Source organism: Fusarium tjaetaba (assembly GCF_013396195.1).
Source record: "Fusarium tjaetaba strain NRRL 66243 chromosome Unknown NRRL66243_c0000087, whole genome shotgun sequence".
Taxonomy (NCBI): domain Eukaryota; kingdom Fungi; phylum Ascomycota; class Sordariomycetes; order Hypocreales; family Nectriaceae; genus Fusarium; species Fusarium tjaetaba.
Window position 1 is genome coordinate 118,936 of NW_023501283.1, and position 21,132 is coordinate 140,067.

The following is a 21,132-nucleotide window of genomic DNA, read 5'->3' on the forward strand; positions in this document are numbered from 1 at the left end:
ACAAATATATCCACATCTGGAAATCCATCACTACAAGTCTACGGAGTACAAGGCATGATAAAAGACACCATTCCGCTATCGGCATGTGGCTGTCTTAGCTTCAGATCATACCCGAATCAGCCTAGCTGGTATTTCTCATTTCAGCTGAACTCCCAGAAAACTCCTTTCGCAATTTCGAAATGTTTCGTGACAAAGAGGCAATTATCGCGACTTCAGCATGGCAGACAATGGCAAGTCGCCAACCGACATCATCACCTATATCGGTGTGCCATTGGCAGTCTTGGGAGGTAACTATACCGCTATTCCCCACGTATTCCCCATGCCAAGCGACTAACTACCCCGGCAGTTCTCCCAATTCTGTACAACACGCTCTCCACGCTCATCTCGCTCTCCAAGATAAAGCGTATGTTGCGGCATAGTCGTCTTACAGCACTTACACGGAGTGATATCGTCAATAGAGTCATCGAGATAGAGCTTCCGCGCTATGCTGTCATGCCGCTGGACAGATTCCAGGATCGCTCCGAGTACTGGACTCTGTCGCGTCATCCCAGCTCTATCCCTGGCGGTAGCTGGACCACTTTCAACTGGAAGACTCACTCGATTGGTATGAAGACTCAACGGGTTGAGTATGCTGATCAAGTCCGACAGCCTCAAGTCGAAGTAGCATTTGATGAGCTTGTTTCTTACCTTCTCGATCTTGGCGCTGTCCCGAATCCGCACGGATGGAAGTTACTGAGATCGGCTGGACTTTGGGCACCTGTAGGATGTTGTTTGATGATGTCTCCCGAAGGTCGGCAAGACGCGCTGACGATCGCTCCGACGAATGATTCTGATGGTAATCTCTCCTTGACTGTTGCTTGGTCTAGTTCTTGGATCACAAGAGATTATTCCAACTTGCCGCCATACTGGGTCCGATTACCCTCACCACCTCCGAAAGACAATACCAACAAAGCTGGAAGCGTGTCTGAGGGCCCAGAGCACTCGGATCGGAACTCAGCAGATGGACTAACAACAGGGAAGAACCAGGAGGCCGACTCACGCCCAGGAACTAACCATGCTTCCGCGCAATCGAGTGCAATCACTTGTCAAATTTCCATGTCTGGGATCGTCACGGCGCTGACCGAGCAGGAACATTATGGTGCCCAGACGACTCTGAACCTAGAAAGCCTCTACATCGACCATCTACGAATTCAGCCTGCCAAATCCGACGGTGTCTGGTTCTCCAGCGCAGCCACCGCCTTTGGTACATCCAGTCAGACTATTCTATGGAACTATAAGATTCCTGACGATATTCTGTCCTTTGCACGCAAGGAGACAGTTCCATGTGGAGTGTTGGTTGTTCTAGGCATCGTTGACGAATCCGAGACACCAACTTGGGCAACCAGGCATGACGATCATGGAACAGACATCCACAAGTTTGCGCGAAAGTCTCAAGAACAACGAGCTGCGATGGCTGCAGAAGCACTATTGCCTCCTGCTCAACGTCAAGCGGCAGCACAGGCTCGGATGCAAAAGGAGAACCAGGAGCGGATGGAGGAGAGTAAGTCAGCCCAATCTTTCACGGATCCGAATTCATTACTGACATGAAACGTTACAGTGCGAGAGAGACTCAGAACAAGCCAGCTGAGACGCGACCAGCGCATGATGGAAGCCCTACGCAGCCCCAAGTGGGACACAAAGCTTGTTGCTGAGCATTGCCTTCGATGGCTGCAAGGGAAAGGCCAGTGGGATGACTCGCTTACTGTGAAGGATGTCGTTGGCTTCATGTTGCATCGCATGGTTCTGGATGGGGAGTTCGCGGCTAACATTTTCCGGATGCTGGACAAGTGGAAGGCTTGGGCTGATGTCGGTGGTATGAAACAGTCTGACTACCAGGCAGTTCAAGATGATCAAGTTGACTTTGCACATGCGTCGTTATTGGTGGCTATGATTCGAGATACATCTACTGCTCTGGAGGGAACAGTGTCTATGGATCTACAGGAATGTTTGAGGATGTGGAGAAAGGTTCGACTCGGATAGCCCGCTATGTGTAAAAAGTCTTTAGGAGAGCACATTTTAGGTCGGATTTGCACCAGAGTCACATGGTAATGGAAAGTGATTAATCCCGGGAAAGATTATTGCAGACTAAGGAGCGAAATAGCTAGCTAAAAACAAAGATAAACTAAGGAAATGGTTTGAACTAAAGGCCAGGGTCCGAGCCACTGGCTTCTGATCACCAGAGATCACATCGTACTGGACACATCCAGTTCTACTCAGTGGTAGAGATACTACCGGTGAGATGAACGGTGACGGGGGGGAAGACGATGGGGATGTTCGCGAACCAGAAGGTGGCGATATGCTGCTGCTGGCGGTACACCTTGATGTAGACATCGAGCTGTTATTTGTGTTAGTCTTTGGCCTCGATTCGCTTGAAAGGAGAGAATGTCGGTTACTTACGCCCTTGACGTGCAGTTCATAGCTTACAGCTCCGTCGCCCAACTGGTTGAAGTCCTGGTAATAGAAGGTTCCACTAAGAAGCTCTCGTCAGTTTCGGTCTCCATTGTCTTGGTACACTAAGGGAGCTACTTACATTGGGATAGCCGCTTTACCAGGGACGAAGATACCATATCCCTTGCCAGTGAACGATCTCTTGATGTTAGGGACACCAAGGGCTATCTCAATGGTAGTCTTGGTCACCGTGATCGTTCCGTTGGCATCCTCCTTGTTCTTCCAGGCTTTGTGGCCGATGGAGTCGCTAGACTGAAGGATGGACTCGAGATGAGCCCTGCCACCGGGGGTGGAGATGGCCTGGGTAGCGAGCTCCTGGACCTCCCGTTCAGTTGTGCTACTAGCATCGAGGCCGGTGGTAATGTAGGTTGCGAGAGCAGTCAGCAGGTTGCTGTCAACAGATGGAGAGCTGGCAGACTGAATGGGCAGAGCCTGCTGCTGAGGCTGCTGCTGCTACTGAGGGAAACCGATGGTAGCCATTCTGATGGGTTTGGAAAAATGAAGAAGTAGTGAAGTTGCTGCTGGTTGTTGGGAAGATTTGAGAGTTGAGACGATGATTTGAATCTCTTAATGACTGGGCCTTCCCAGAGTTTATATAGATTTTGTCCCGAGGTTGATAAAGACGTTTCTCTTACCAGTTACCCCAGCACTCTCGACAAACGAAAGTCCAAGCCCAACTGACATCATGACATTGCTCATGGACGGCGCTTAGCCGTCGGTGAAGAAATCCTGAGACGGTTTAGCACGCCTGCTCTTTCAACGCTGATCATGTTTGTCTCAGTTCCAGCTGACCGTTCAGCTATCCTCTTTTGCATAATCTAACTCTGAAGATTTTCAGATCATGCCATAGCAGGCCCGAGATCACATATTGCGCACAGCCAGGTCACGCTCGCGACATCACAGTTGCCGTTTTCAGCAGCAGGCATAGGGAATATTGGTTTTTAGCGCCTGTGACCAGAGCTGCAGTGAGGGGTTTGTGATGCATCTTGGTGGTGGCAATACAATCTGGGGTCCTGAACTCTGCCGATGATTCCAGTATATTCTATGGTGACAATGTACGTGATACAAAGCCTGGACTCGCAATCTACACTAATTGAGAGGTTGAACGGCGCGGGCCGAGACCGCCACAACTATTGAATGACGAATGCAAACTGAAAGAGCAAATTGTAGTATATTATTGGCAATTCAGCAGGGGTTCTCAGCTGGCGTTAGAGCTTGCCTATACCGTTTCGGGGCGGACATGTCTCAAACCGTGAGGCCAATTTCCAATTCGGATTGCGCCATACCCAAATATCGAATACACTAAACCTGTCGCTTATTGCATAATATGCTCATTGAATTCGGCATTTAAATCCTAGTAGCAAATCACGCAAAAAGGGCAGGCTAGTTGTGAATTTTGAGGCTCTCCCAGACTCCTGGCGCGCACTCCGCAATGCCCAGCAGGGACCCCTCAGACCTAAGTGTTACCATTGAACTATCCTCTGCGGCATCTTCGGACCTGGCGGCTAATGGAACGTCGGTAACGTTCCATGCTTTGTGGGGAACCTAGATAGCTACGGAGTATATTCACCGGGTCCTCATGGTTACTATACTGAGGCTAATATCCCAGCCAATACCCTCCAGAAAGCCTCAGCTCTAGATTAGAGAGAAGGTCTGTCAATAATTTCAGCTACGCCACAGATTAATCTTGGTCCAATGATCACGGTACCAAGACCTTTCGTCTGGAGACTCGAAATAAGACGAGGAGCGAGGTGTCAAATCCAAGCCCATGTGGGCTTGAACAGAGGGTCTCACGTTGTTCTCGTTTCCACTACTCGTCGGCTCTGGAGCTCAGCTTCGCTTGCATATTCCATGCTGAAGTTAGCCACTCCCCTCCCGGGTTCACTGCGCACATGCCTATGGTTGGTTGTATCTACGAGTATTGCTCGAGATATCTCAGCTGCTGACTGCCCAAGATTGGTGTATAATGCAAGCATCAGCTATCAACTCGTTGAACTCACATTGGCACTCTCATAAACACAGTTCCGGCAACATACCCACTACCCGTACAGCAGACGCTTACTGTCAATTCTTTATGTGCTTGCGCGTTTTTCTGGTCCCGACCGTTTCTTGGAGACTAGTATTCGTACCGCAGAAGGTTTTGATGCTGCAACACTGTCCAAGTTCAGGTGTCGCCGGAATGTCATAGCGAAATCCACAATGGCTATACTTGATGGCGTTTACAGTTCTTGAAATTCGAATTATTTGCTCGAGTCAGTATTGTTATTCTCTTATGGTTCTTTCCGCTCTTTGAGTGGGAGGATTTCTATTCTATGGGGACGATGATTAATGTTTTTGATAAGCCTGCTGTTTAATATGTCCGAGATAGGCGTTATGATATACAGTAAGCACAGGCGTCGGCACAACGCAAACATATGAACATATTTCTATTCACCCAAGAGAACTCAGTTTCAATCTCAAGCTCTTGTTTGTATGTAGCCCTCCAAGTTGCCCCTAACTGTAAGGAAGTCTTGGAATACGCCCATTTGAACAAGCCCAGCAGGCAAAATGTAGAAGACAATTTACGTGAGGGCTAGACGGTTTTAAATACTTAGCTGTGTCTCGTTCTTCTGATAGAACCAAAACTCATAATTTCTCATCGATTAAAGAAGTGCCATACTTGAATTAGTTTGCCTGCTTTGTGTGGCTAGCTGAACAAGGCCAGCTGCCCGGCGGCCTCAGCACTCATAAGCATAAGTTACCTTGGATGCCCAGGAGATTTTCTGTTCATTGGGATTTGTTGGTCGTAATGTAAGGAATTTAGCGATGTCGCAGCTGAAAAGCGACGCTATGCTTGTTTTGTCGGGTCATTCTGACATGTCCTTAAATTCTGGTAAGCTGAGGATGTTTTGCTGCCCAGAAGGGTGCTGAGCCTGCCAGGAATGATCTGGCTAGTCTACGTATTGATGATGCAGAAGCTGGCAAGTCCTCAATGGAGGAAATGCGACTCAGTATGCATTTGTCAAGGCATTCAATTCAGTGATGAGGGATCAACAGGGCTAAAATTAAGTCTCCGGAACTTCTGGAAATTAAGCACGAGTGCGGCAACGTTAAACCCGCTTGACCCGACAAATAATGTTCACACTAACAACAGTCACAGTCATAACAAAGTCAAAGCGTTTCCCCTTGACCAGTAAAAACACCAACGGACAAAATCCCCCGCACCGGCATCTCCTTTCCCCCGCGAACCATTGCCCCCTAGCGCAACCAGGATAACATCATCGAGCCCATTAGCGCGTCCTCACTTGAATCATTCGCCCAAGCTGACTGGTTCAATGTGAGACAAGTTGCTTTTCGTCTTATCTCCCCTCCCCCCATCCCTTCTCTTTTTCCTTCTAAACTTCTTCTTCTCTTCTTCTTCTTCTTCTTTTGGGGGTCTTTGGCAATGCACGATGGAAGCGGATTATAGACCGAATGTCTATGCTTCCATCTTTATTACCCTGCCGCTCGCTGCGCTGGTGCTGGTGCTGAGACTCTTGGCGAGACGGTCGACGAGGGCGGGTTATGGGATTGATGATTGGTTGGCCGTTGTTGCGTTTGTGCGTTATGCTTAACATTCGCCACTGAAAGATCGCTGACGATTGATGTGTAGATTGGAGCGCTCGCGTACTCGATTGACAACCTTGTCTGTAAGAACATGCCTGCTCAAACAACATCAATTGCGATAACTAAATGCGTTTTTAGTTCTTTTCGGCTTTGGTCTCGGTCGCCCGCTGAAAGATGGCCCGTCGCATCTCACCGAAGAAGAACGCCTCGAACGATCATACCTCCTCATTTGGCTCAGCAGCCTAACGTACACCATCGGCATCGGCTTCGCCAAATTCGCCATTTTGACATTTTACTGGCGGCTCTTCAAATATTCTAGTTCGCGCATCGCAATCCAAGTTGTCTTCGTGCTTTGTGTCGCGTGGTTCATCGTCCGAATACTCCTCTTAACATTGTCGTGTATGCCGACGTCAGCCTACTGGGATCTTGCCCGACGAACTACCCATTGCCATGTCACGAGCAATATTTATTTCTTCTCTACCGGTCTGACGCATGCTGTTTTGGATATTGTCATTCTTGTACTACCGCTGATTGAAGTCATCAAAATGCATCTTCCGCTTGGTCAGAAACTTGCTGTCATGGCCCTTTTTGGCTTCGGTGCTCTGTGTGTTCCCCGTGTGTGATACCTCTTGTCCTTGACTAATGTGTGAACAGTGTTTGTGTATTGACGATTCTTGTCATTCATAATTCCTTCCAGTTCAATGGCAGTTCAAAAGAAATCGCCCTCAAGATCGGCTATCACGGGTCTTTGGCTGCAGCCGAATGCAATCTCGCCAATGTTTCGGGTATATCACCTCGGTACAATACTACAAACCTCAATTGACGTGCTTCAGTTTCGCTACCAATGCTGCGACCCGTATTTCGCAAGATCGTACCCTCTTCATTCCTTGCCTCTCACAGAAGCAAGCGAGCAGTCGTCGACTCGGCCCTATCACCAGAATACGGCATCAAGGGCAGCCGCGGCACTAAAGCATCAGTGCAAAACGGCTCAAGTTCCGTGTGTGAATTTGTAATGAACGATGATATCCCAGCGGGATACGACATTGAGGCTTCACATGCTGGGTGGAGTTACGGGACAGAAATCACAATTTCTAGTCCGTGGAGACATCAAACGCCTCCACCAACAGTAAACGAGGGATTGGATGGGATACAGATATCAGAAGAAACAACAGTTCATGTTGAACGCATAGGGCCTTATCCATAATCGGCTCAGTAAATGAATAATAATAATATTGCTTCATTCATGTCATAACTCTTTGCACGGCCGTGAGGCATCTCTTACTAAAACCTCAAACTACAGCTTTGAAGGAACATTCGATGTATCGCATCCGCAACTATCGGAAGCCTCTGCCTTCTTGTTCTCAATAAGAGTGCTCTTGTTCACGCTCTGCTCACTAGGCGGCACATCCAACGCAGGGTTCTTGGTGAAGAAGTTTACGGGCTTGAGATGCACCTTGAGAATCTCGACTGGCATGACAGGGAAGTCTTCGATGCGTGGGATATGGTTGATACCGAATTGCACCCAAACCACAATATCAGACTCCGGTGTCAGTGATTCGTTCCTCTGTGCCCAAGTTCTCACGCCTGCGTCTCCACGAGACTGGTTGGTATACCATCCTCCCGCGTACAGTTCGCGGTCGCGATGGGTGGTGACATAAATGTTATGGTCTGCGAACTCGGCGCGCTTATGCAAGAAGCTATCTTCGTCGCCCATGAGCTTCTGGAAAGGCGGGGCCATAATCTTGTAGCCCACCGGCTTGCCATTGATAGGGTTGAGGGAGTTGGGGTTGGTGATCTTATAGACCCTGCTAAGGTCATAATCGATATCCAAACCAGCTGTCTTGTCAATGGTCTTCTCGACAACTTCGTAGCCGGTACCATGAGGGTTCAGGTTGGGATCACGAGGTATTCTGTGGGCTTCGCTGTATACCAACTGGTTCGTATGGCCGTCAATCATGGGATCAACTCGTAGGGAGAAGATATGCTGATGAACGCCAGCTAGGACACCGGGGTGTACGACAGTTCCAAATGGAACTCCTGTCTTGTCCAGCTCGTGGTCAATCGGCTGTGTAGACAGGATACCTGTGGCGCGGACTTCATATGTGACCTCTCCTGCTTGGTTGAAGAGGAACATGAGGATATACTCGTAGTTCGAGACTGTGATGATGGATTGCAGCACAAGTTCACGTGCTCGTACAACAGCAGCCCTTCCAGTTCTGTAGTTTGTGTGCTTCCATCCAATGCCAGCGTCCTGCTCATGAATGCAGATGACATTCTCCATTGGTAACGGCCTGCCTTGATCATCGCAGATGACTCCGCTGAGGTACTGAATGCTGCCTAAGCAATCGCAGCCTAGCTTGAGGTTGTTTGCTGTAGCACCAGCACCCGCATCACCCAAGTCGAATGCTGACTTCTTGTGGAACGGGTGTCGTGGATCACCGTAGGGCACACTCATGTCCGATAGGGAGAGTCTGTAGAACAAGGGTCGGTTGTCATATTTGACGTTGTACAACACCATTCCTTCGCGCTGATTAAAGCCTTTCTATGTCAGCTGAGATACGATTGAGTAAGACAACGTAGCAACTTACCGACGAAGAATGTCCACTTCTGCCACGAGATAACGTTTCCAGTCTCACCAATAGGGGTCACATTGAAGCTTGGCCCTTCTGGCTGGCTTACGTGCAGTGGCTTGAGATCTTTTCGCAGCTCTTGTGCTTCTGGGATATACTCATTCGCTGGCTTGGGTTGATAAGGTGCCAACGGTTTGATAGTATTATCAGCGCCAGTAGGGAGGACATCGATTCGGATGACTTTGTAGTTGACGCATTCAATGACCGGCGATACGGGCAAGGGGAATGCGTAGTGGTTGGAATCAGCTTCGCCAGAGTTTGCGGGGTCTCGCATGTACAGGAAGACCTGGTACATACGGACATCATCCTCAACTCCGTCGGACCCTATGCATGTCAATTCTTACTCCATCTCACCACGTATCAATGGGCTTACCGTAAATCCAGGGATCAGCACAGACAACAGTCCCTTCCGGCAACTTTAGCTTCTCAAGCTCAGCCAAGACCTGCGGATCCTGAAGCGCAAGCTTCTCAACTCTCTGAGCCTCATCATAGTCCACATTCCCGTGAACATTCGGCCCAAGCTTCACATTGCTCTCAATTCTTCCATTAGTCAGGTTGACAATGGCTTCATGGAAAATATCCTGTGACTGTCAGATCATGCATGATAATAACCTAAGTGGGGTAAACTCACCGTTCCACGGATATAATACGCAACAAAAGCCAAACGCTCCAGCGGCGAAGGGGAAGTTCCGTTGTCGAAGGCTTCCAAATACGGTGCAAGCTTCTCCTTTGGTGGCTCGCTCAGCGTTATAACCTTAAAAGATAGTGAGACAGACTGTGGCCAAACGCTCTCGATCAAGCGTGCGCTAGCCTGAATCTCATCGCCCGTCAGCGGGCATAGCGGGTGGGGAGCAGAAGACATGATTGTGATATTGGAACCGTTGTTAATCGGATGAAAATAATAATTGACGAAGTTGCAAACTATTTATCATTCATGACGGATCTAATCGTCTGGGTGCGGAGATGATGATTCACCCGTTCCTCCCCACCACAATTCTCCAAAAATTGCTCCGTTTGGAAGTTGGATCCATTCAACGGCTAGGATGGACTTTCTGAATGTGGGAAAGCGTAACGCAGAAGTGAGAATGACTGATGATAAGGTGCGTATTGGGAAAGGATCGTCTTTGTCTGTCCCGCTTATCTTAGTCGAGATATGCTCGGTTCCGACATCGTGGGGAATATCATCTGCGATAAGCTACCATCACTCAAAGGGCGGAGCTAAAGCGCGTAATTACATATTATTGGTGGTTGAAAGGACCTATCAAAAGACAAGGATGCTTAGTGAAGCTCGTCTTTAACTTCATTCCGCTTGACGGTTTATCTTCCGCCTATAGTCCCTTGAGAGCCTCTCAACCTTATCACAGTGAGTCTGCTGGCCATGGAAAGCCGGGCTTATACTTTTGCTGCAAAACAACACTCCTCTCGGGAAACTGTCTTTGAGCCAGATCAACAGACTTTGCATCGCCCGGAACCGTCCAAGAGCTGACTAACCCAATACTCGGCAGCATCCTCGGTAATTCCACCAAGCAATTCTCAAGGCCTTCCTCGATACTCGATTTGGCCGTGATGTAGAATATATAGTTGATGGCCAAGCACTCAGTTTGGATGAGGATCTTCATAACAACATCTGTGCTCTCAGCCACGCCGTCGTTAACCTGGTCTTCGTTGGCGAACTGGTCAATGTACCAGACTGCGCGTCTGCTTTTGGCTTCTTCGTCAACGACGATGAATGGATCCGTGTTGCCAGCTTCAGTTTCTTTCGCGCGCATGTATTGATGCGATTTGCCTAAATAATCGTCAGGTGCATGCATAATTTTGATTTGCATCAAGGGTGCGGATTTGTAGTATGCGCCGCGCTCAAACCTTGACTTGAAAGCTTTCAGCTCATCATCTGTAAATGGAGTGGTAAGATAGCATTGGAAGCAATTGCCATGTTGGTTGGGTGGTAGATAAACCATTTTAGCGAACTTCAAAATGACATGTCAAGCATACTCTGTTCAAAGAAAAAGAGAAATGTGGCATTTTTATACAAAAAACTTGGTTGAGGCAGTGGAAGCGCTAAAGCGAGTTCTGCCTAGAGTATGGGCATTATGGTGTCGTAGGATCAGCGGCACAGCCACGTATTCAACATTGCCCAGGCGTTATTAGTCTCGTTTATCATGTTTGAGAATAAAAGCATATCCTGTTTACTTGTCGCTATATAATCGGCTATCTAACTTATAGCATATCTAGGCAAAGGTTCCTGGCTGAGGACCAAAGAAGGTTCCATTGGGAACCTTGAGGCGAGTGCAGGTCTCAGCCTCACAACCACTATCTGCACTGTTGCCGATCCAATTGATCGACGCGCCATGATAACTCACAGCGAAAAAGATGACCACCGCAGCGAGAGCAATTCCAGTCTGCCAGGCTGCTGAAAGAACATAGTTGTACTTTCCCCAGAACTGAAGGTATCTCTTGCGAACGATGACCCAAGAGATCCAGCCTGGAATGACAGCTGGCCAGACGTAAGCTAGGTTGTAGGGAGACCAAATATGGCCACCACTAAAGATGACGACGGGGTGAAGCTTTGTAAGCCAATGAGTCTTGGGCAGCTTGCGGGTCGCGTAGTAGTAGACGACGGGGAAGGCCAATCCAACCGGGAATGCAGCGAGGAGGGCGGTGTACAATCCGCCTTCTCCAAAGACTCTTTGGGGTGCGAGAGAGCCGAAGAGTACGGCGGCAGTGAAATAAGACTCCACACCCGGGCATGTGAAGCGATCCTTCTGGGTAGGCTGACAGATGTCGCGGATGTTGAGGATCTGGAAGTTCATGACTGCGGTACAAACAAACGCGGAGACAATAGCTATTGACAGTCATTGGATGTGAACAAAGTACGGAAGTGTTTTACTTACTAGCAACTGTCTGACACCAGAAAGTCTGGCGCTGAGGAATCTTGAGGTAGTGACCAAGTTTCAGATCATTAGCAAAATCGAGAGCGTGAGCGACTGTCACATATCCAAAGCCTTTGAAGAAGTTCATCTACTAATGTTAGATGTGAAGATAAGGTCTTGGTGACTAGATACTTACAGCCAAGGCATTACCAGGCTGCCATGCTCCCCCAATAAACTCAGCGAGGACATTGAACTCAACCTCGATACCTGTGGTGGCAAAGATGATTCCAGTCGGAATAGTAAAGAGGATGGCTAGAGCAAGACCGAAGAAGACGGTGCCGACACTGGTGTTTGTGGGCCATCCCGCCACAGAGGCAATGCCAAATGCAACTCCAACGATCTACATCGCATTAGTCAAGGTTACTATAATTCTCTAAAGAACTTACGTTGAGTATTAAGTACCACCACTCAGGAACCTCGGTATACTGCTCCATTAGTTTAGTGTGAACATCCTTGAACTCATTGATCTTGCTGTTCTTCTTGAAGCTTTCCCAGAGCGACACGAACCCAAGCTTGATGTCGTTCCAGTGGTACAGAGCTGCATAAGAGATAATGGCGCTATACACGGCGAAGAAGTAGATACTATTCGTGTCAGTGACATGCAAATTACGAGTTAAAGATAAGAGCTCACTAGTATGTGATGGATGAAGCCGCGATGTAGACCTGACTATAAGCCTGATACTTCTCTGCATCGAGTAGTCCGCGGTCATCCAAGATAGAAGTTACGTTATACTTGGCTCCGGTGTGATCGAACATGGTGTTTGTGTTGATGGGGAGATATCCAGTGTTGTACGTGTTGGTCCAGTACATCCCAATGATAGTAATTCCACCCAGCAAGGCACCAAGAAACATGTTGACGGTGACATGGAATGGAACCAAAAGAGGGTCAATATAGTAAGTGGTAACGTTCCAGTCAAATGTAGGAAGAGGGTTAAAACCGAGGCCTTTGGTTACACCAGTGATAGCTGCAAGGGTGAAGTTGTTGGGAGAGATCCATGCAAGCCAGTTGAAGAGAGACAGGGCTGTAGCGATAAAGTCGGGGAACCAGAACCAGACGAACATGGCAGCGAAAGAGAGCATGAAGAAGCGATACCGGGACATGTTGTACATCTTCTTGAAAGGACCAGGCACGCTCGCGTTTCCAGATTCTGCGGCGGTCAGTTAACTTATAAACTAGATATGCGGCTTCTAGGGACTTGCCGTTGTGTAGACTCTGGTTGAGCGCGATGGTCGCGAGGGAGCGAGGCCAGATACAGAATGATGGGTAGACTAAGAATCGTCGCGCCAGTCCAGCAAGACCAAAGCCTAGCAAGTTCATAGCCAGCTATCTCCGTTAGTAAATCTCAGTGAGAATTATATCGAAATTTTACTTACCGAGAGGCAGATCTGAAAGCCAAAGTCTGCAGCGAATGGCAAGTCAAAGTACTTCTTCAACCAACTAGTGAAAATGATATATCGCGAATGCGGCAAACTCGTCGAGACATTCGCCATGATTGATATCAGCATATGCTCCTTCTGATTGAACTTTCCGGGATTGAGCTTCAATTTCTGACCAAACAGCGTGAACTCGCCAACAGGAAGCCATTTCTCCCAGGCTTTGCCCAGCGGGAATGAGAGGAGTTGAATGACAGGTGCTTGAAGTCGGATAGTCGGCTGTCGCACTGAAAACAGCTGGTTCACGAAACTCTGCACGATCACGAAGAATAAACCGATGGTCCAGGCGCGGATGGTTCCAGCTGGTGTCGATGGGTCGTCCTTGTTGCTTACTACAGCGCGGACTTCTGCGTAGGGTGAGTTGATGGTGGCAAGTGAAATCTCAGTCTTGATGTCTGAGATGAGATCTGAGTGGTTCTGAGGATTGGCGAAGATGTCTTCGTTGCTTAGAAATTCCTGAATGCGGATGATGGATTCTGAGCTGAAGTTGGGATCGTGCTCATGAAGGTACATCAGGTTTTCAGCGCGCTGGGTCGATGTTAGCGACTATCAAGGGCTAGCATTGATTCTTCTCACCTTTTTTGCTTCATCCAAGTCCATCGTACGCGCATGTTCTTCTGCTTCGATAATTTCCTCTGCTGTAGCACCCAAGATCTGAGCTCTTCCGATTACAGGCTCATTCTTGAGAGACCCTGTAGAGCCAACATCCCCCTCTCTCTTGTCCGTCGCTTGAATGCCACTACCGGTGACGACCTTTTCAGAATTGGACGCCATGTCTGTGTTGGATTGCGATGGTTCGGCAATTGCGCCTTGAGAGTCAGAAGATTGGGGAGCCATCTTATAGAGGGCGTTGCAGATCTGGTCGGACGAGGCCGATCACGACCCAGTTGCCTGCAGCACGTTTTTCTTGGCGAGTTCTGAATGGAGTAATTGCGCACGATAATCGTCTATGCTCACGGGCTCAATGTCTATGTTTGTCCTGGTAGGGTCGTATGGGGCCGTGTGGGTTGTCGGGCCGGCGATGGAGCAACTAAGAGATACAATTGATAACAGGATCCAGATGCTCAGGGTTTTTCTTCAAGGACTTCTTGCAAGGGTCTATTATTCCTCCAGAGGATGATAGATCAATCTTCATCATCGTTGACGCAATAGAAAACATTTAGGCGGGCCACGTATGTCTCGTGAGGTTTATTGACCACCAAAACAACAATCTCCAGAACAACAAAGTTTTGTGTTGATACACAAAAGCAGCTTGTGGCGTGAACTGCCACTGAACGTCATGAATATCAGCCACATGAAAGCTTTTTTCTTGTGGATTTCCCATCAGGGGTCACTGGGAAACGACATGGTGAACTCAAATTGCGTGCTTATAAGGTGGATGCGTATCATTTTCGGGCCGCGATATTTCTCCATCGTATAAACTTTTTGAACTATCGCGCCTTCGGATCCTTGTTGTGAGCGATCGGTTTCGGTTTTTCCCTTACGTATACCTTGCAGCGGGGTACAAAAGAATGTATTTTTGGGAAATGGGCTACAACTCAAACCGACTGATGCTACTCTATATCCCATTCCTTCCAGATGGTGCTCAACCACTCTTTGATCTTGACTCTCTGCCCTCCGACGTGTCGACCATCAACAATTTCGCCTCCCATTATGACAGTTCCGTCCCTCAGCCCTGTGCTCTCCCTCAAGTTCCACCGCGGAACATGAAGCCACTTATGGCCTGCATCGCAAGCCAACATCTTCGACGTCCCTTGCTGGAGAATCGGTAAACAGTTTTGACAAAACGGAGTGTCCCAGCAGTATTTACAGATGTTGATGTCAGTCTCGAAATCCCAGGTCCTTCCGCAATTTCCGCTGCAATAGTATCGCCAGTTGATCACAATATCGCTGTACGTGATCTCATACGGCTCATTTGGCCCATTTCCATCCTCCGCAGCAGGTCGTTTCTGGACCAGAAGCGAGTAGATCCTTTGGTAGGACTCAGTTGTGGCGGTCTTCTCATCTTTGTCATTCTCCAGGGGTATCCGTCGCTGCAACTCCTCAAGGACAGCCATATACCTGGTAGGAGCGGAATCGCTCGATGAAAACTTCTCCTTCACAAACTCAAGAAGCTCCGTTGCGGCGGCTTTATCCTCGCCCCGAATCTCACCAAGCCTCATTTCGACCGTCTTCTCTATCGGCCCTGTAAGCTCAAAGGCGATTAAAGCATTGATATCGTCCCCTGTATGAAGTAGACACTGGAACAGGACGAAATACGCATCTGCATCATTCTCATCTGTGTCGTCTGATAGCATCTCATGCGCTGTAAGCATGTTCTTGCGGAAATGTGCTCTTGCTGCGGTGAGATTTCCTTGCAGGACTTCGTAGGCTCCCATGTAAGACTCAGCTGGGGATACCCGGTTGTCGTCGTATGAGATTCTGTGGCCGACAGTGATTTCACCCAACTTTCCAAATGCTGAAGCCTCAGTGTTTGCTGCCGTTGCTTCTTTAAAATAATGGCGCACTATACCACTGATAACCTGGCCACCTAACCACATCCATTTCCATTGGACGTAGGTGCCGGTTTCTTCAATCACCTTCCTCGCATCAGAGTGGCATTCCTCCCAAAGTCTAACTGCAGAGGCGAGCGGATCCTCATCGGCTTCTTTTCCGTAATAATAGAGTGCAAAACCCTTGTAGAGCCGAAGGGCGCTCTTCTCGAACAACAGCTCTTTCTCAGCTGCGAGCTGGATAGCTTCGTCCATGGCACTTAGAACCATCCCGAACATCCCATCACGGGAATCGGTTAGCGAGAGCAGACTGGTGAAGTACCTTTCGTAAGTGTCTTCCTCTGCTGCCATGAGTAGAAGTGCAGAACCCAGGCGGCTTATACCACTATCTGTAGACATCTTATGACTCATGGATTCAATAAGGTCTAATGTACGGCCATTAGACTGCGATGTAAGGCTGGCTTCCAGCACGCGGTAATACGTCTCGTCAGCTTGACTCGCCTCTAGAGCCTTTTCGTAGTAGACGGTTGCTTGGTCCGGCTCCTTTAGTTCAAAGTACCATTTTCCAAGATCCATATTCAATGCCCAGATTGCGCCAGAGTAAGACTCTTTAAAATCGGAGAGAACCTCTAACGCCTTCTTCTGTGATGCGCAGGCGTCTTCCAGTTTTCCAGCTTGATAATACGATTGTGCTAGACCTTTGTAGCACGTCCATGATACTCCAGGCATTTTCGTTGCTTTCAAGAACATCGCTATCGCATAGTCGAACTCATCGACTTTTCTGGCAGTCTCGCCAATTCTCTCGTACCATAAAGATTGTTCTTCTGTAATTTGAAGTATGCACTTGCACCAGCGTTCTGCCTTGTCAAGAAGTAAAGTCTCTTCATCTGTGCTCAAAATCACGAGCGATTCGTCTGACGCATTTGAATATCCCTCGGAAACCTCCTAGTATGACGTTAGTCGTGGAAAAACAGACACATGCATGAACAAGGAATCATTCTAGACTTACCAATGAGAGATACCGGATGAGACACCTATATGCTTCACAAGGGTCATTCCCGCGGCTCTTGAGCCATCTATGGCCCACTTCACGGGCCATAGAGAAGAGTAAAGCACGTTGCGGGCTCGGGCTTGACATGACCTTGTTCAGCCAATCCATTTGATATATCCCGAAATGTCCACTAACATCAGGATCCTGTAGCCATGTCAGAAGTGTCGAGATTTGCGTCGTGTCGCCGAACAGAGGCACATCAACGAAGTGTTGCCAGTGCTTCCTGATGATGGTGCCTTGGCCGAGGATGTCGAAAAGCATGCTACCGATGTCTTTCTTTGATGCATTATCGACCTTGTGATCACTGTCCGGGTTGTTCAGTTCCTTCAAATGTTTAGGAAGATTCCAGACTAGATATCTTCCCAGACCTTCAGTCCTATCATCTGGCTCCTTTATCAAGAAACTTGTGGCTTGCATTACTATCGCCAAGTGTGCGTCGTACCCGTTCACCCTGATTTCGCCCTTAGTCTGAGTAACCTGTCCAGTTAGTGGCTCGAACTCGAACTTCTCAACCACTGACTTCTGGAACAGGGTCCACAAGAAGTTCTGAACTGTCGTAATGTCGCCCTTTGTGATGGTGATGGTGGCTGTTATCCTTGGGGTGTCGTCATCGACGGATCGTAGCTGCTTGGGATCCTTGATCACTAGGGACAAAAGATCACGGCGTACGGTGATCTGCCCATCTACTTCAAAAAGCCTCGAATATTTTCCCTGTAGTTTCTTCGCCAGCTTCTGAAGTGGAGTTGATCCAAACCGAAGGAACTTAGTAGGTCAGTATCTCTGTTTCCGGAATTTTCGGACAGCAAACTCACCAGCGCTGCCTCCAGTTGATCGACACTAAGCCATTCAAAGCCATACACTACCCAGATCAACAGCTCATTTATCTCCTCGATATTCTGTGGGGATAGTTGCTCTTGAAGCTCGGCAACAACATTTTTCGAAATCGCCTCTCGGCCCCAGTCAGACTCTGTCAACAGATCATCGAGTTCCGACTCCTGTCCGCCTGAATCTACCAAGTCCTTAATTCTATCAAGTGCTGACTGGACTTTGAAGAAACTCCCGCCTGCCATCTCTATTAGTTTACCGTTGATCTTCCGACGGCTTGCTTCGTCCTTCGAGTCGTTGCCCTGGAAGATATCATATTTGCGCATCGCTCTCTTGATATAAGATTCAATGTCTGACCTGTTGGAATGCGCTATGTTGATTGTTGGTGATTCGAAGCCTCCAAGTGACCTGACTGCATCACCTCTACCACTAACCAGGAGCCGAATCCCACTCCTATCACCTTCTGCAGCAGGTGAGTGGCTAGCCTCTTTGACAAGAGCAAAGAACTGTGTGCCGGCATCGGCATGCATCTTCGATAGCTTTTCAACTCCGTCGAATATGAAGTAGTACGTCGTATCTCCACGTGGTTGACCAAGCTTCAGGTCCTTCCATAAGGACTCACAACTAACGTCGGTGAAGTAAGTGCCATTATCTTTCTCTTCACAGATAGAGGCTATGCTCTTGGCAAGTGCCATGTCTTGTTCAGCTAGTTGTAAAGCAATATGCTTCAGAGCTGTCCGGGCCGGAGTTGGGTCGCCCTTGTCAGCTTTATCTGATAGTGAAGGGAAGAAATACCAAGCTAGGAGAACCCTAGAGGACCGTTCTGTCGGTGTCTTGTATCTAGCTTTGAGTTTCTGGACAATCGTTGAAACGGTAGTAGATCTCCCGGTATTTTTCTCGCCGAGGAGGAGTAGTAGAGGTCGTGCCCCGCCAGCATCTGCGTCAGCCCAAGAAGTATACGCTTCCTCGTCGTCAAGCCAGCTCCCGCTATTCTCGACCCTGGAATCGCACAATCTCTTAAACATGTCTCTACTGACCTCAAGATCTTTTTCATCAATACCAAGCTTTTCTTTTATCTTAGACAAGTATGCCTTTTTCGTCGTGTCCTGTGCTCGCTTGGTCTCTGCCTGCTGCAACGTAGTGATCTTGCTAGCAATCTCTTCGGTCCACTTTCCAGTCTCAAAGACCTTTGCGAGAATAATCGATACTTCGTGTCTGCTTTCCAGAGCAACTTCCAATGTCAAAGTCGCCTCGATTGACTGTTGTCCATGGATAGCCTGTCTAAATTTCCTCAACTCAACGCTAAGCCCTGAGTCATCGTCAAGCAACGCCTTCTTGACGTTGGATTTGAACTTGCTCCATTTGCTAGTGGGGTCTTTGAGCGTTATAACCAAGGCGCAAATATCGACTAGACTGATCATAGTGATATGAATTGCATGAATCAGATCGGTGTCAATCTTCCTGAACTGCTCGATGCGCTCATAGATCCTAAATTGACTCAGAGACGGTGCGACGACGGCAAAAACTTGGTCAATTGCTTCATGAAAGTCTCGTATCTTTCTAGGGGCTTCCAGAAGTATACTCATGGCGTTAAACACCACACTTGCCGGTTGGAAAACCTGTTCAAGTGTCAATGGCTCGAAGGTTCAGGGGAATCGAATGATGGTTACCACGCTAGCACCTTGTGCAGCTATGCCACCGAGAAGTTTTAGACATTCAAGGATATTCAGACCTATGTCCTTTTTGTGCTTCAGCGTATTTGCGGCGTCACTATCTGTAGTCGGATCATCTCGCGATTCTATCTGTTTTCGCACGTCGTCTATTGTCACTGGAGGCTTTCGGTTCAGGCCTTTTCCGGTACGGGCCAGAAACCTCTCAGCTGCTTCATCCCATAACTGTTGCACGGTTAAATCTTCTGTGCCTGATGAAGCCATGTTGCGAGGTGATGCCGATGGGCTTCGACGATTGAAAGGGTGAAGGTGATGGGCTCAAAGGAGCAGAAAAAGACCTAAAAAGCAAGATATTCACTTGAACGAGGGACTTTCATCTATGTATGGCCTTCGGCACGATGACCAAAACATCAGATCAAGATGTTCCCGACTTGCATGGTTGTAGTCTCGTTTTATGTTATGAGGGAAATTTCGTGCCTGGAGCCTCAAAGTCCAACCAACAATTTCGCAGCCTTCCACGCAGCCAGACGCTGGCCAGACTTCTCCATTTCTGTTAAATGCATTCAGCTGAAACCAGGTAGTATGCTGCACCTGATGGGGAGTTATTACGCAAAATAGTGACAGCCTGGTTCGGCTTACCTGAATGGGTAGTCTGAGCCGTCAGCTGACTATCTTATTCCCTGTAGGTGCATGACTTTGCGCAAGTTGTTACTGGGGTCCAATTCAACGTTTTTCGCGCCTCTCATCTTAGGGCTCTTTAAATCTTAGAAGCGTTGGTGCTTCGAGACTTGGACTGATTTGACCAGTTGAGTTGACTTGAAAGCAGTTTACTGACCGACATTCGTATGATCCAAATCCACTGGAGATGCTGTATATAAGTTCAATTCCAATTCATAACTGTGACTGAGGTATCTGCGCTAAATCCAACATGATAACAAATAACCGAGAACGCCATTTTGACACAAAACTTCAGTAGCCAGCCGAGTCTCACAAAATGCTTTCCCAATCCTGCGCCGGGGTATAGAAACCATGCCTCATCACTCACAGATCCCGGTGGCATGTATAACGTCGAGATCGAGCCCAAGAAAACGAAACATAGAAAAGAATAACTCATAGAAAGCAAGTTTAAGCCGTGCTGAACGCATGCTCATGCATGGCGGGAACATGAACACGGTTCAAAGATTTAAGAAAATTGCGACATTCGCGCGATGTCTCTTTGAAGAAGAAATGATCGGCTTCGAGCTTCACGTTTGGCGTAAAGAAGACCGCAAACGTTGCAGAGAGTATGAGATCCGAAGGGACCTTCGCGCCACATTGGAGTCTCTTTGATGAAGCATGATGTGCAGCATGGAGTTGGCTCGTGTCTTCTTGGTGACTTCTGCTTATTTCGTTAGAATGAGAAAAAGACATTCTGGTGGAAATGAATGACATACCGAATGACGCCTCAGCCTGTTACGCCACGTGCGGGCTTCATAGGTGTCCTTGAGACTGGCTCTAGTAGACCTCGACCGGATTGAACGTGCCGACGCGGCGGGTGATCTGAGAGATGAAGTGCGCGAAGCAACCTTCAATTGCAGGTGAGGATCTCTCTCTGGCTTCGCGGCCAAGGGACTCGGAATAGCTGCATTTTGAAACAAAGCGACCTCGCATAGAGGTAGACCATTCCGTTGGACGTCTTGGATGCTAGGTCGGATCTGGAAGAGGTTAGTCTGCGTCACCGGCAACGGGTCAACAAAGACGCGCAAGTTAGAGGGAAACTCACGTGTCGAGGAGATTTTCTCAGAGAAAGTAAGGAACATCGTCGGGGCGGGAAAAGGCTAGATTCCGGGAGATCAACGGGACAAGGATGGTGAGCACGATCTCTTCGGCGCCGAATTGGCTTTGCCGTCTTGGCGAGTGTCTGCTGTCTGTGTTTCATGATGGAACAGGAAATGGCACGGGACAGTTGAAGAGGAGAGGGGGAAATCCGATCTCTGAATTCAAGGGAGAGGTTAGGGATCGAGGCGGTACTAATACCCCTCTGAGGCG

The 21,132-nt window shown here is 48.4% G+C and overlaps 6 protein-coding genes across 6 annotated transcripts; 2 read left to right on the top strand and 4 right to left on the bottom strand.

Moving 5' to 3' along the window:
• Positions 1-217: 217 nt before the first annotated feature.
• On the top strand, positions 218-2,019 carry FTJAE_4580 (uncharacterized protein; the record flags this gene model as incomplete). The annotated part of the gene is made up of 3 exons (XM_037350999.1): positions 218-287; positions 347-1,540; positions 1,598-2,019. 3 exons carry the CDS (start codon positions 218-220, stop codon positions 2,017-2,019), a joined length of 1,686 nt encoding a protein of 561 aa, XP_037208293.1.
• A 229-nt stretch (positions 2,020-2,248) lies between these two features.
• Positions 2,249-3,171, bottom strand: FTJAE_4581 (uncharacterized protein; the record flags this gene model as incomplete). The annotated part of the gene is made up of 4 exons (XM_037351000.1): positions 2,249-2,374; positions 2,437-2,509; positions 2,570-2,940; positions 3,130-3,171. The coding sequence occupies 4 exons, from the start codon at positions 3,169-3,171 to the stop codon at positions 2,249-2,251; spliced, it is 612 nt and encodes a 203-aa protein (XP_037208294.1).
• A 2,747-nt stretch (positions 3,172-5,918) lies between these two features.
• Positions 5,919-7,276, top strand: FTJAE_4582 (uncharacterized protein; the record flags this gene model as incomplete). Its single annotated transcript, XM_037351001.1, has 5 exons — positions 5,919-6,065; positions 6,119-6,155; positions 6,211-6,676; positions 6,727-6,857; positions 6,906-7,276. The coding sequence occupies 5 exons, from the start codon at positions 5,919-5,921 to the stop codon at positions 7,274-7,276; spliced, it is 1,152 nt and encodes a 383-aa protein (XP_037208295.1).
• A 90-nt stretch (positions 7,277-7,366) lies between these two features.
• FTJAE_4583 (primary-amine oxidase) lies at positions 7,367-9,564 on the bottom strand (the record flags this gene model as incomplete). The annotated part of the gene is made up of 4 exons (XM_037351002.1): positions 7,367-8,610; positions 8,661-9,026; positions 9,076-9,283; positions 9,334-9,564. 4 exons carry the CDS (start codon positions 9,562-9,564, stop codon positions 7,367-7,369), a joined length of 2,049 nt encoding a protein of 682 aa, XP_037208296.1.
• A 496-nt stretch (positions 9,565-10,060) lies between these two features.
• FTJAE_4584 (uncharacterized protein) lies at positions 10,061-10,660 on the bottom strand (the record flags this gene model as incomplete). The annotated part of the gene is made up of 1 exon (XM_037351003.1): positions 10,061-10,660. The coding sequence occupies one exon, from the start codon at positions 10,658-10,660 to the stop codon at positions 10,061-10,063; it is 600 nt and encodes a 199-aa protein (XP_037208297.1).
• A 3,959-nt stretch (positions 10,661-14,619) lies between these two features.
• On the bottom strand, positions 14,620-19,368 carry FTJAE_4586 (nacht and tpr domain protein; the record flags this gene model as incomplete). Its single annotated transcript, XM_037351004.1, has 4 exons — positions 14,620-16,503; positions 16,568-17,371; positions 17,422-19,053; positions 19,105-19,368. The coding sequence occupies 4 exons, from the start codon at positions 19,366-19,368 to the stop codon at positions 14,620-14,622; spliced, it is 4,584 nt and encodes a 1,527-aa protein (XP_037208298.1).
• Positions 19,369-21,132: the final 1,764 nt, after the last annotated feature.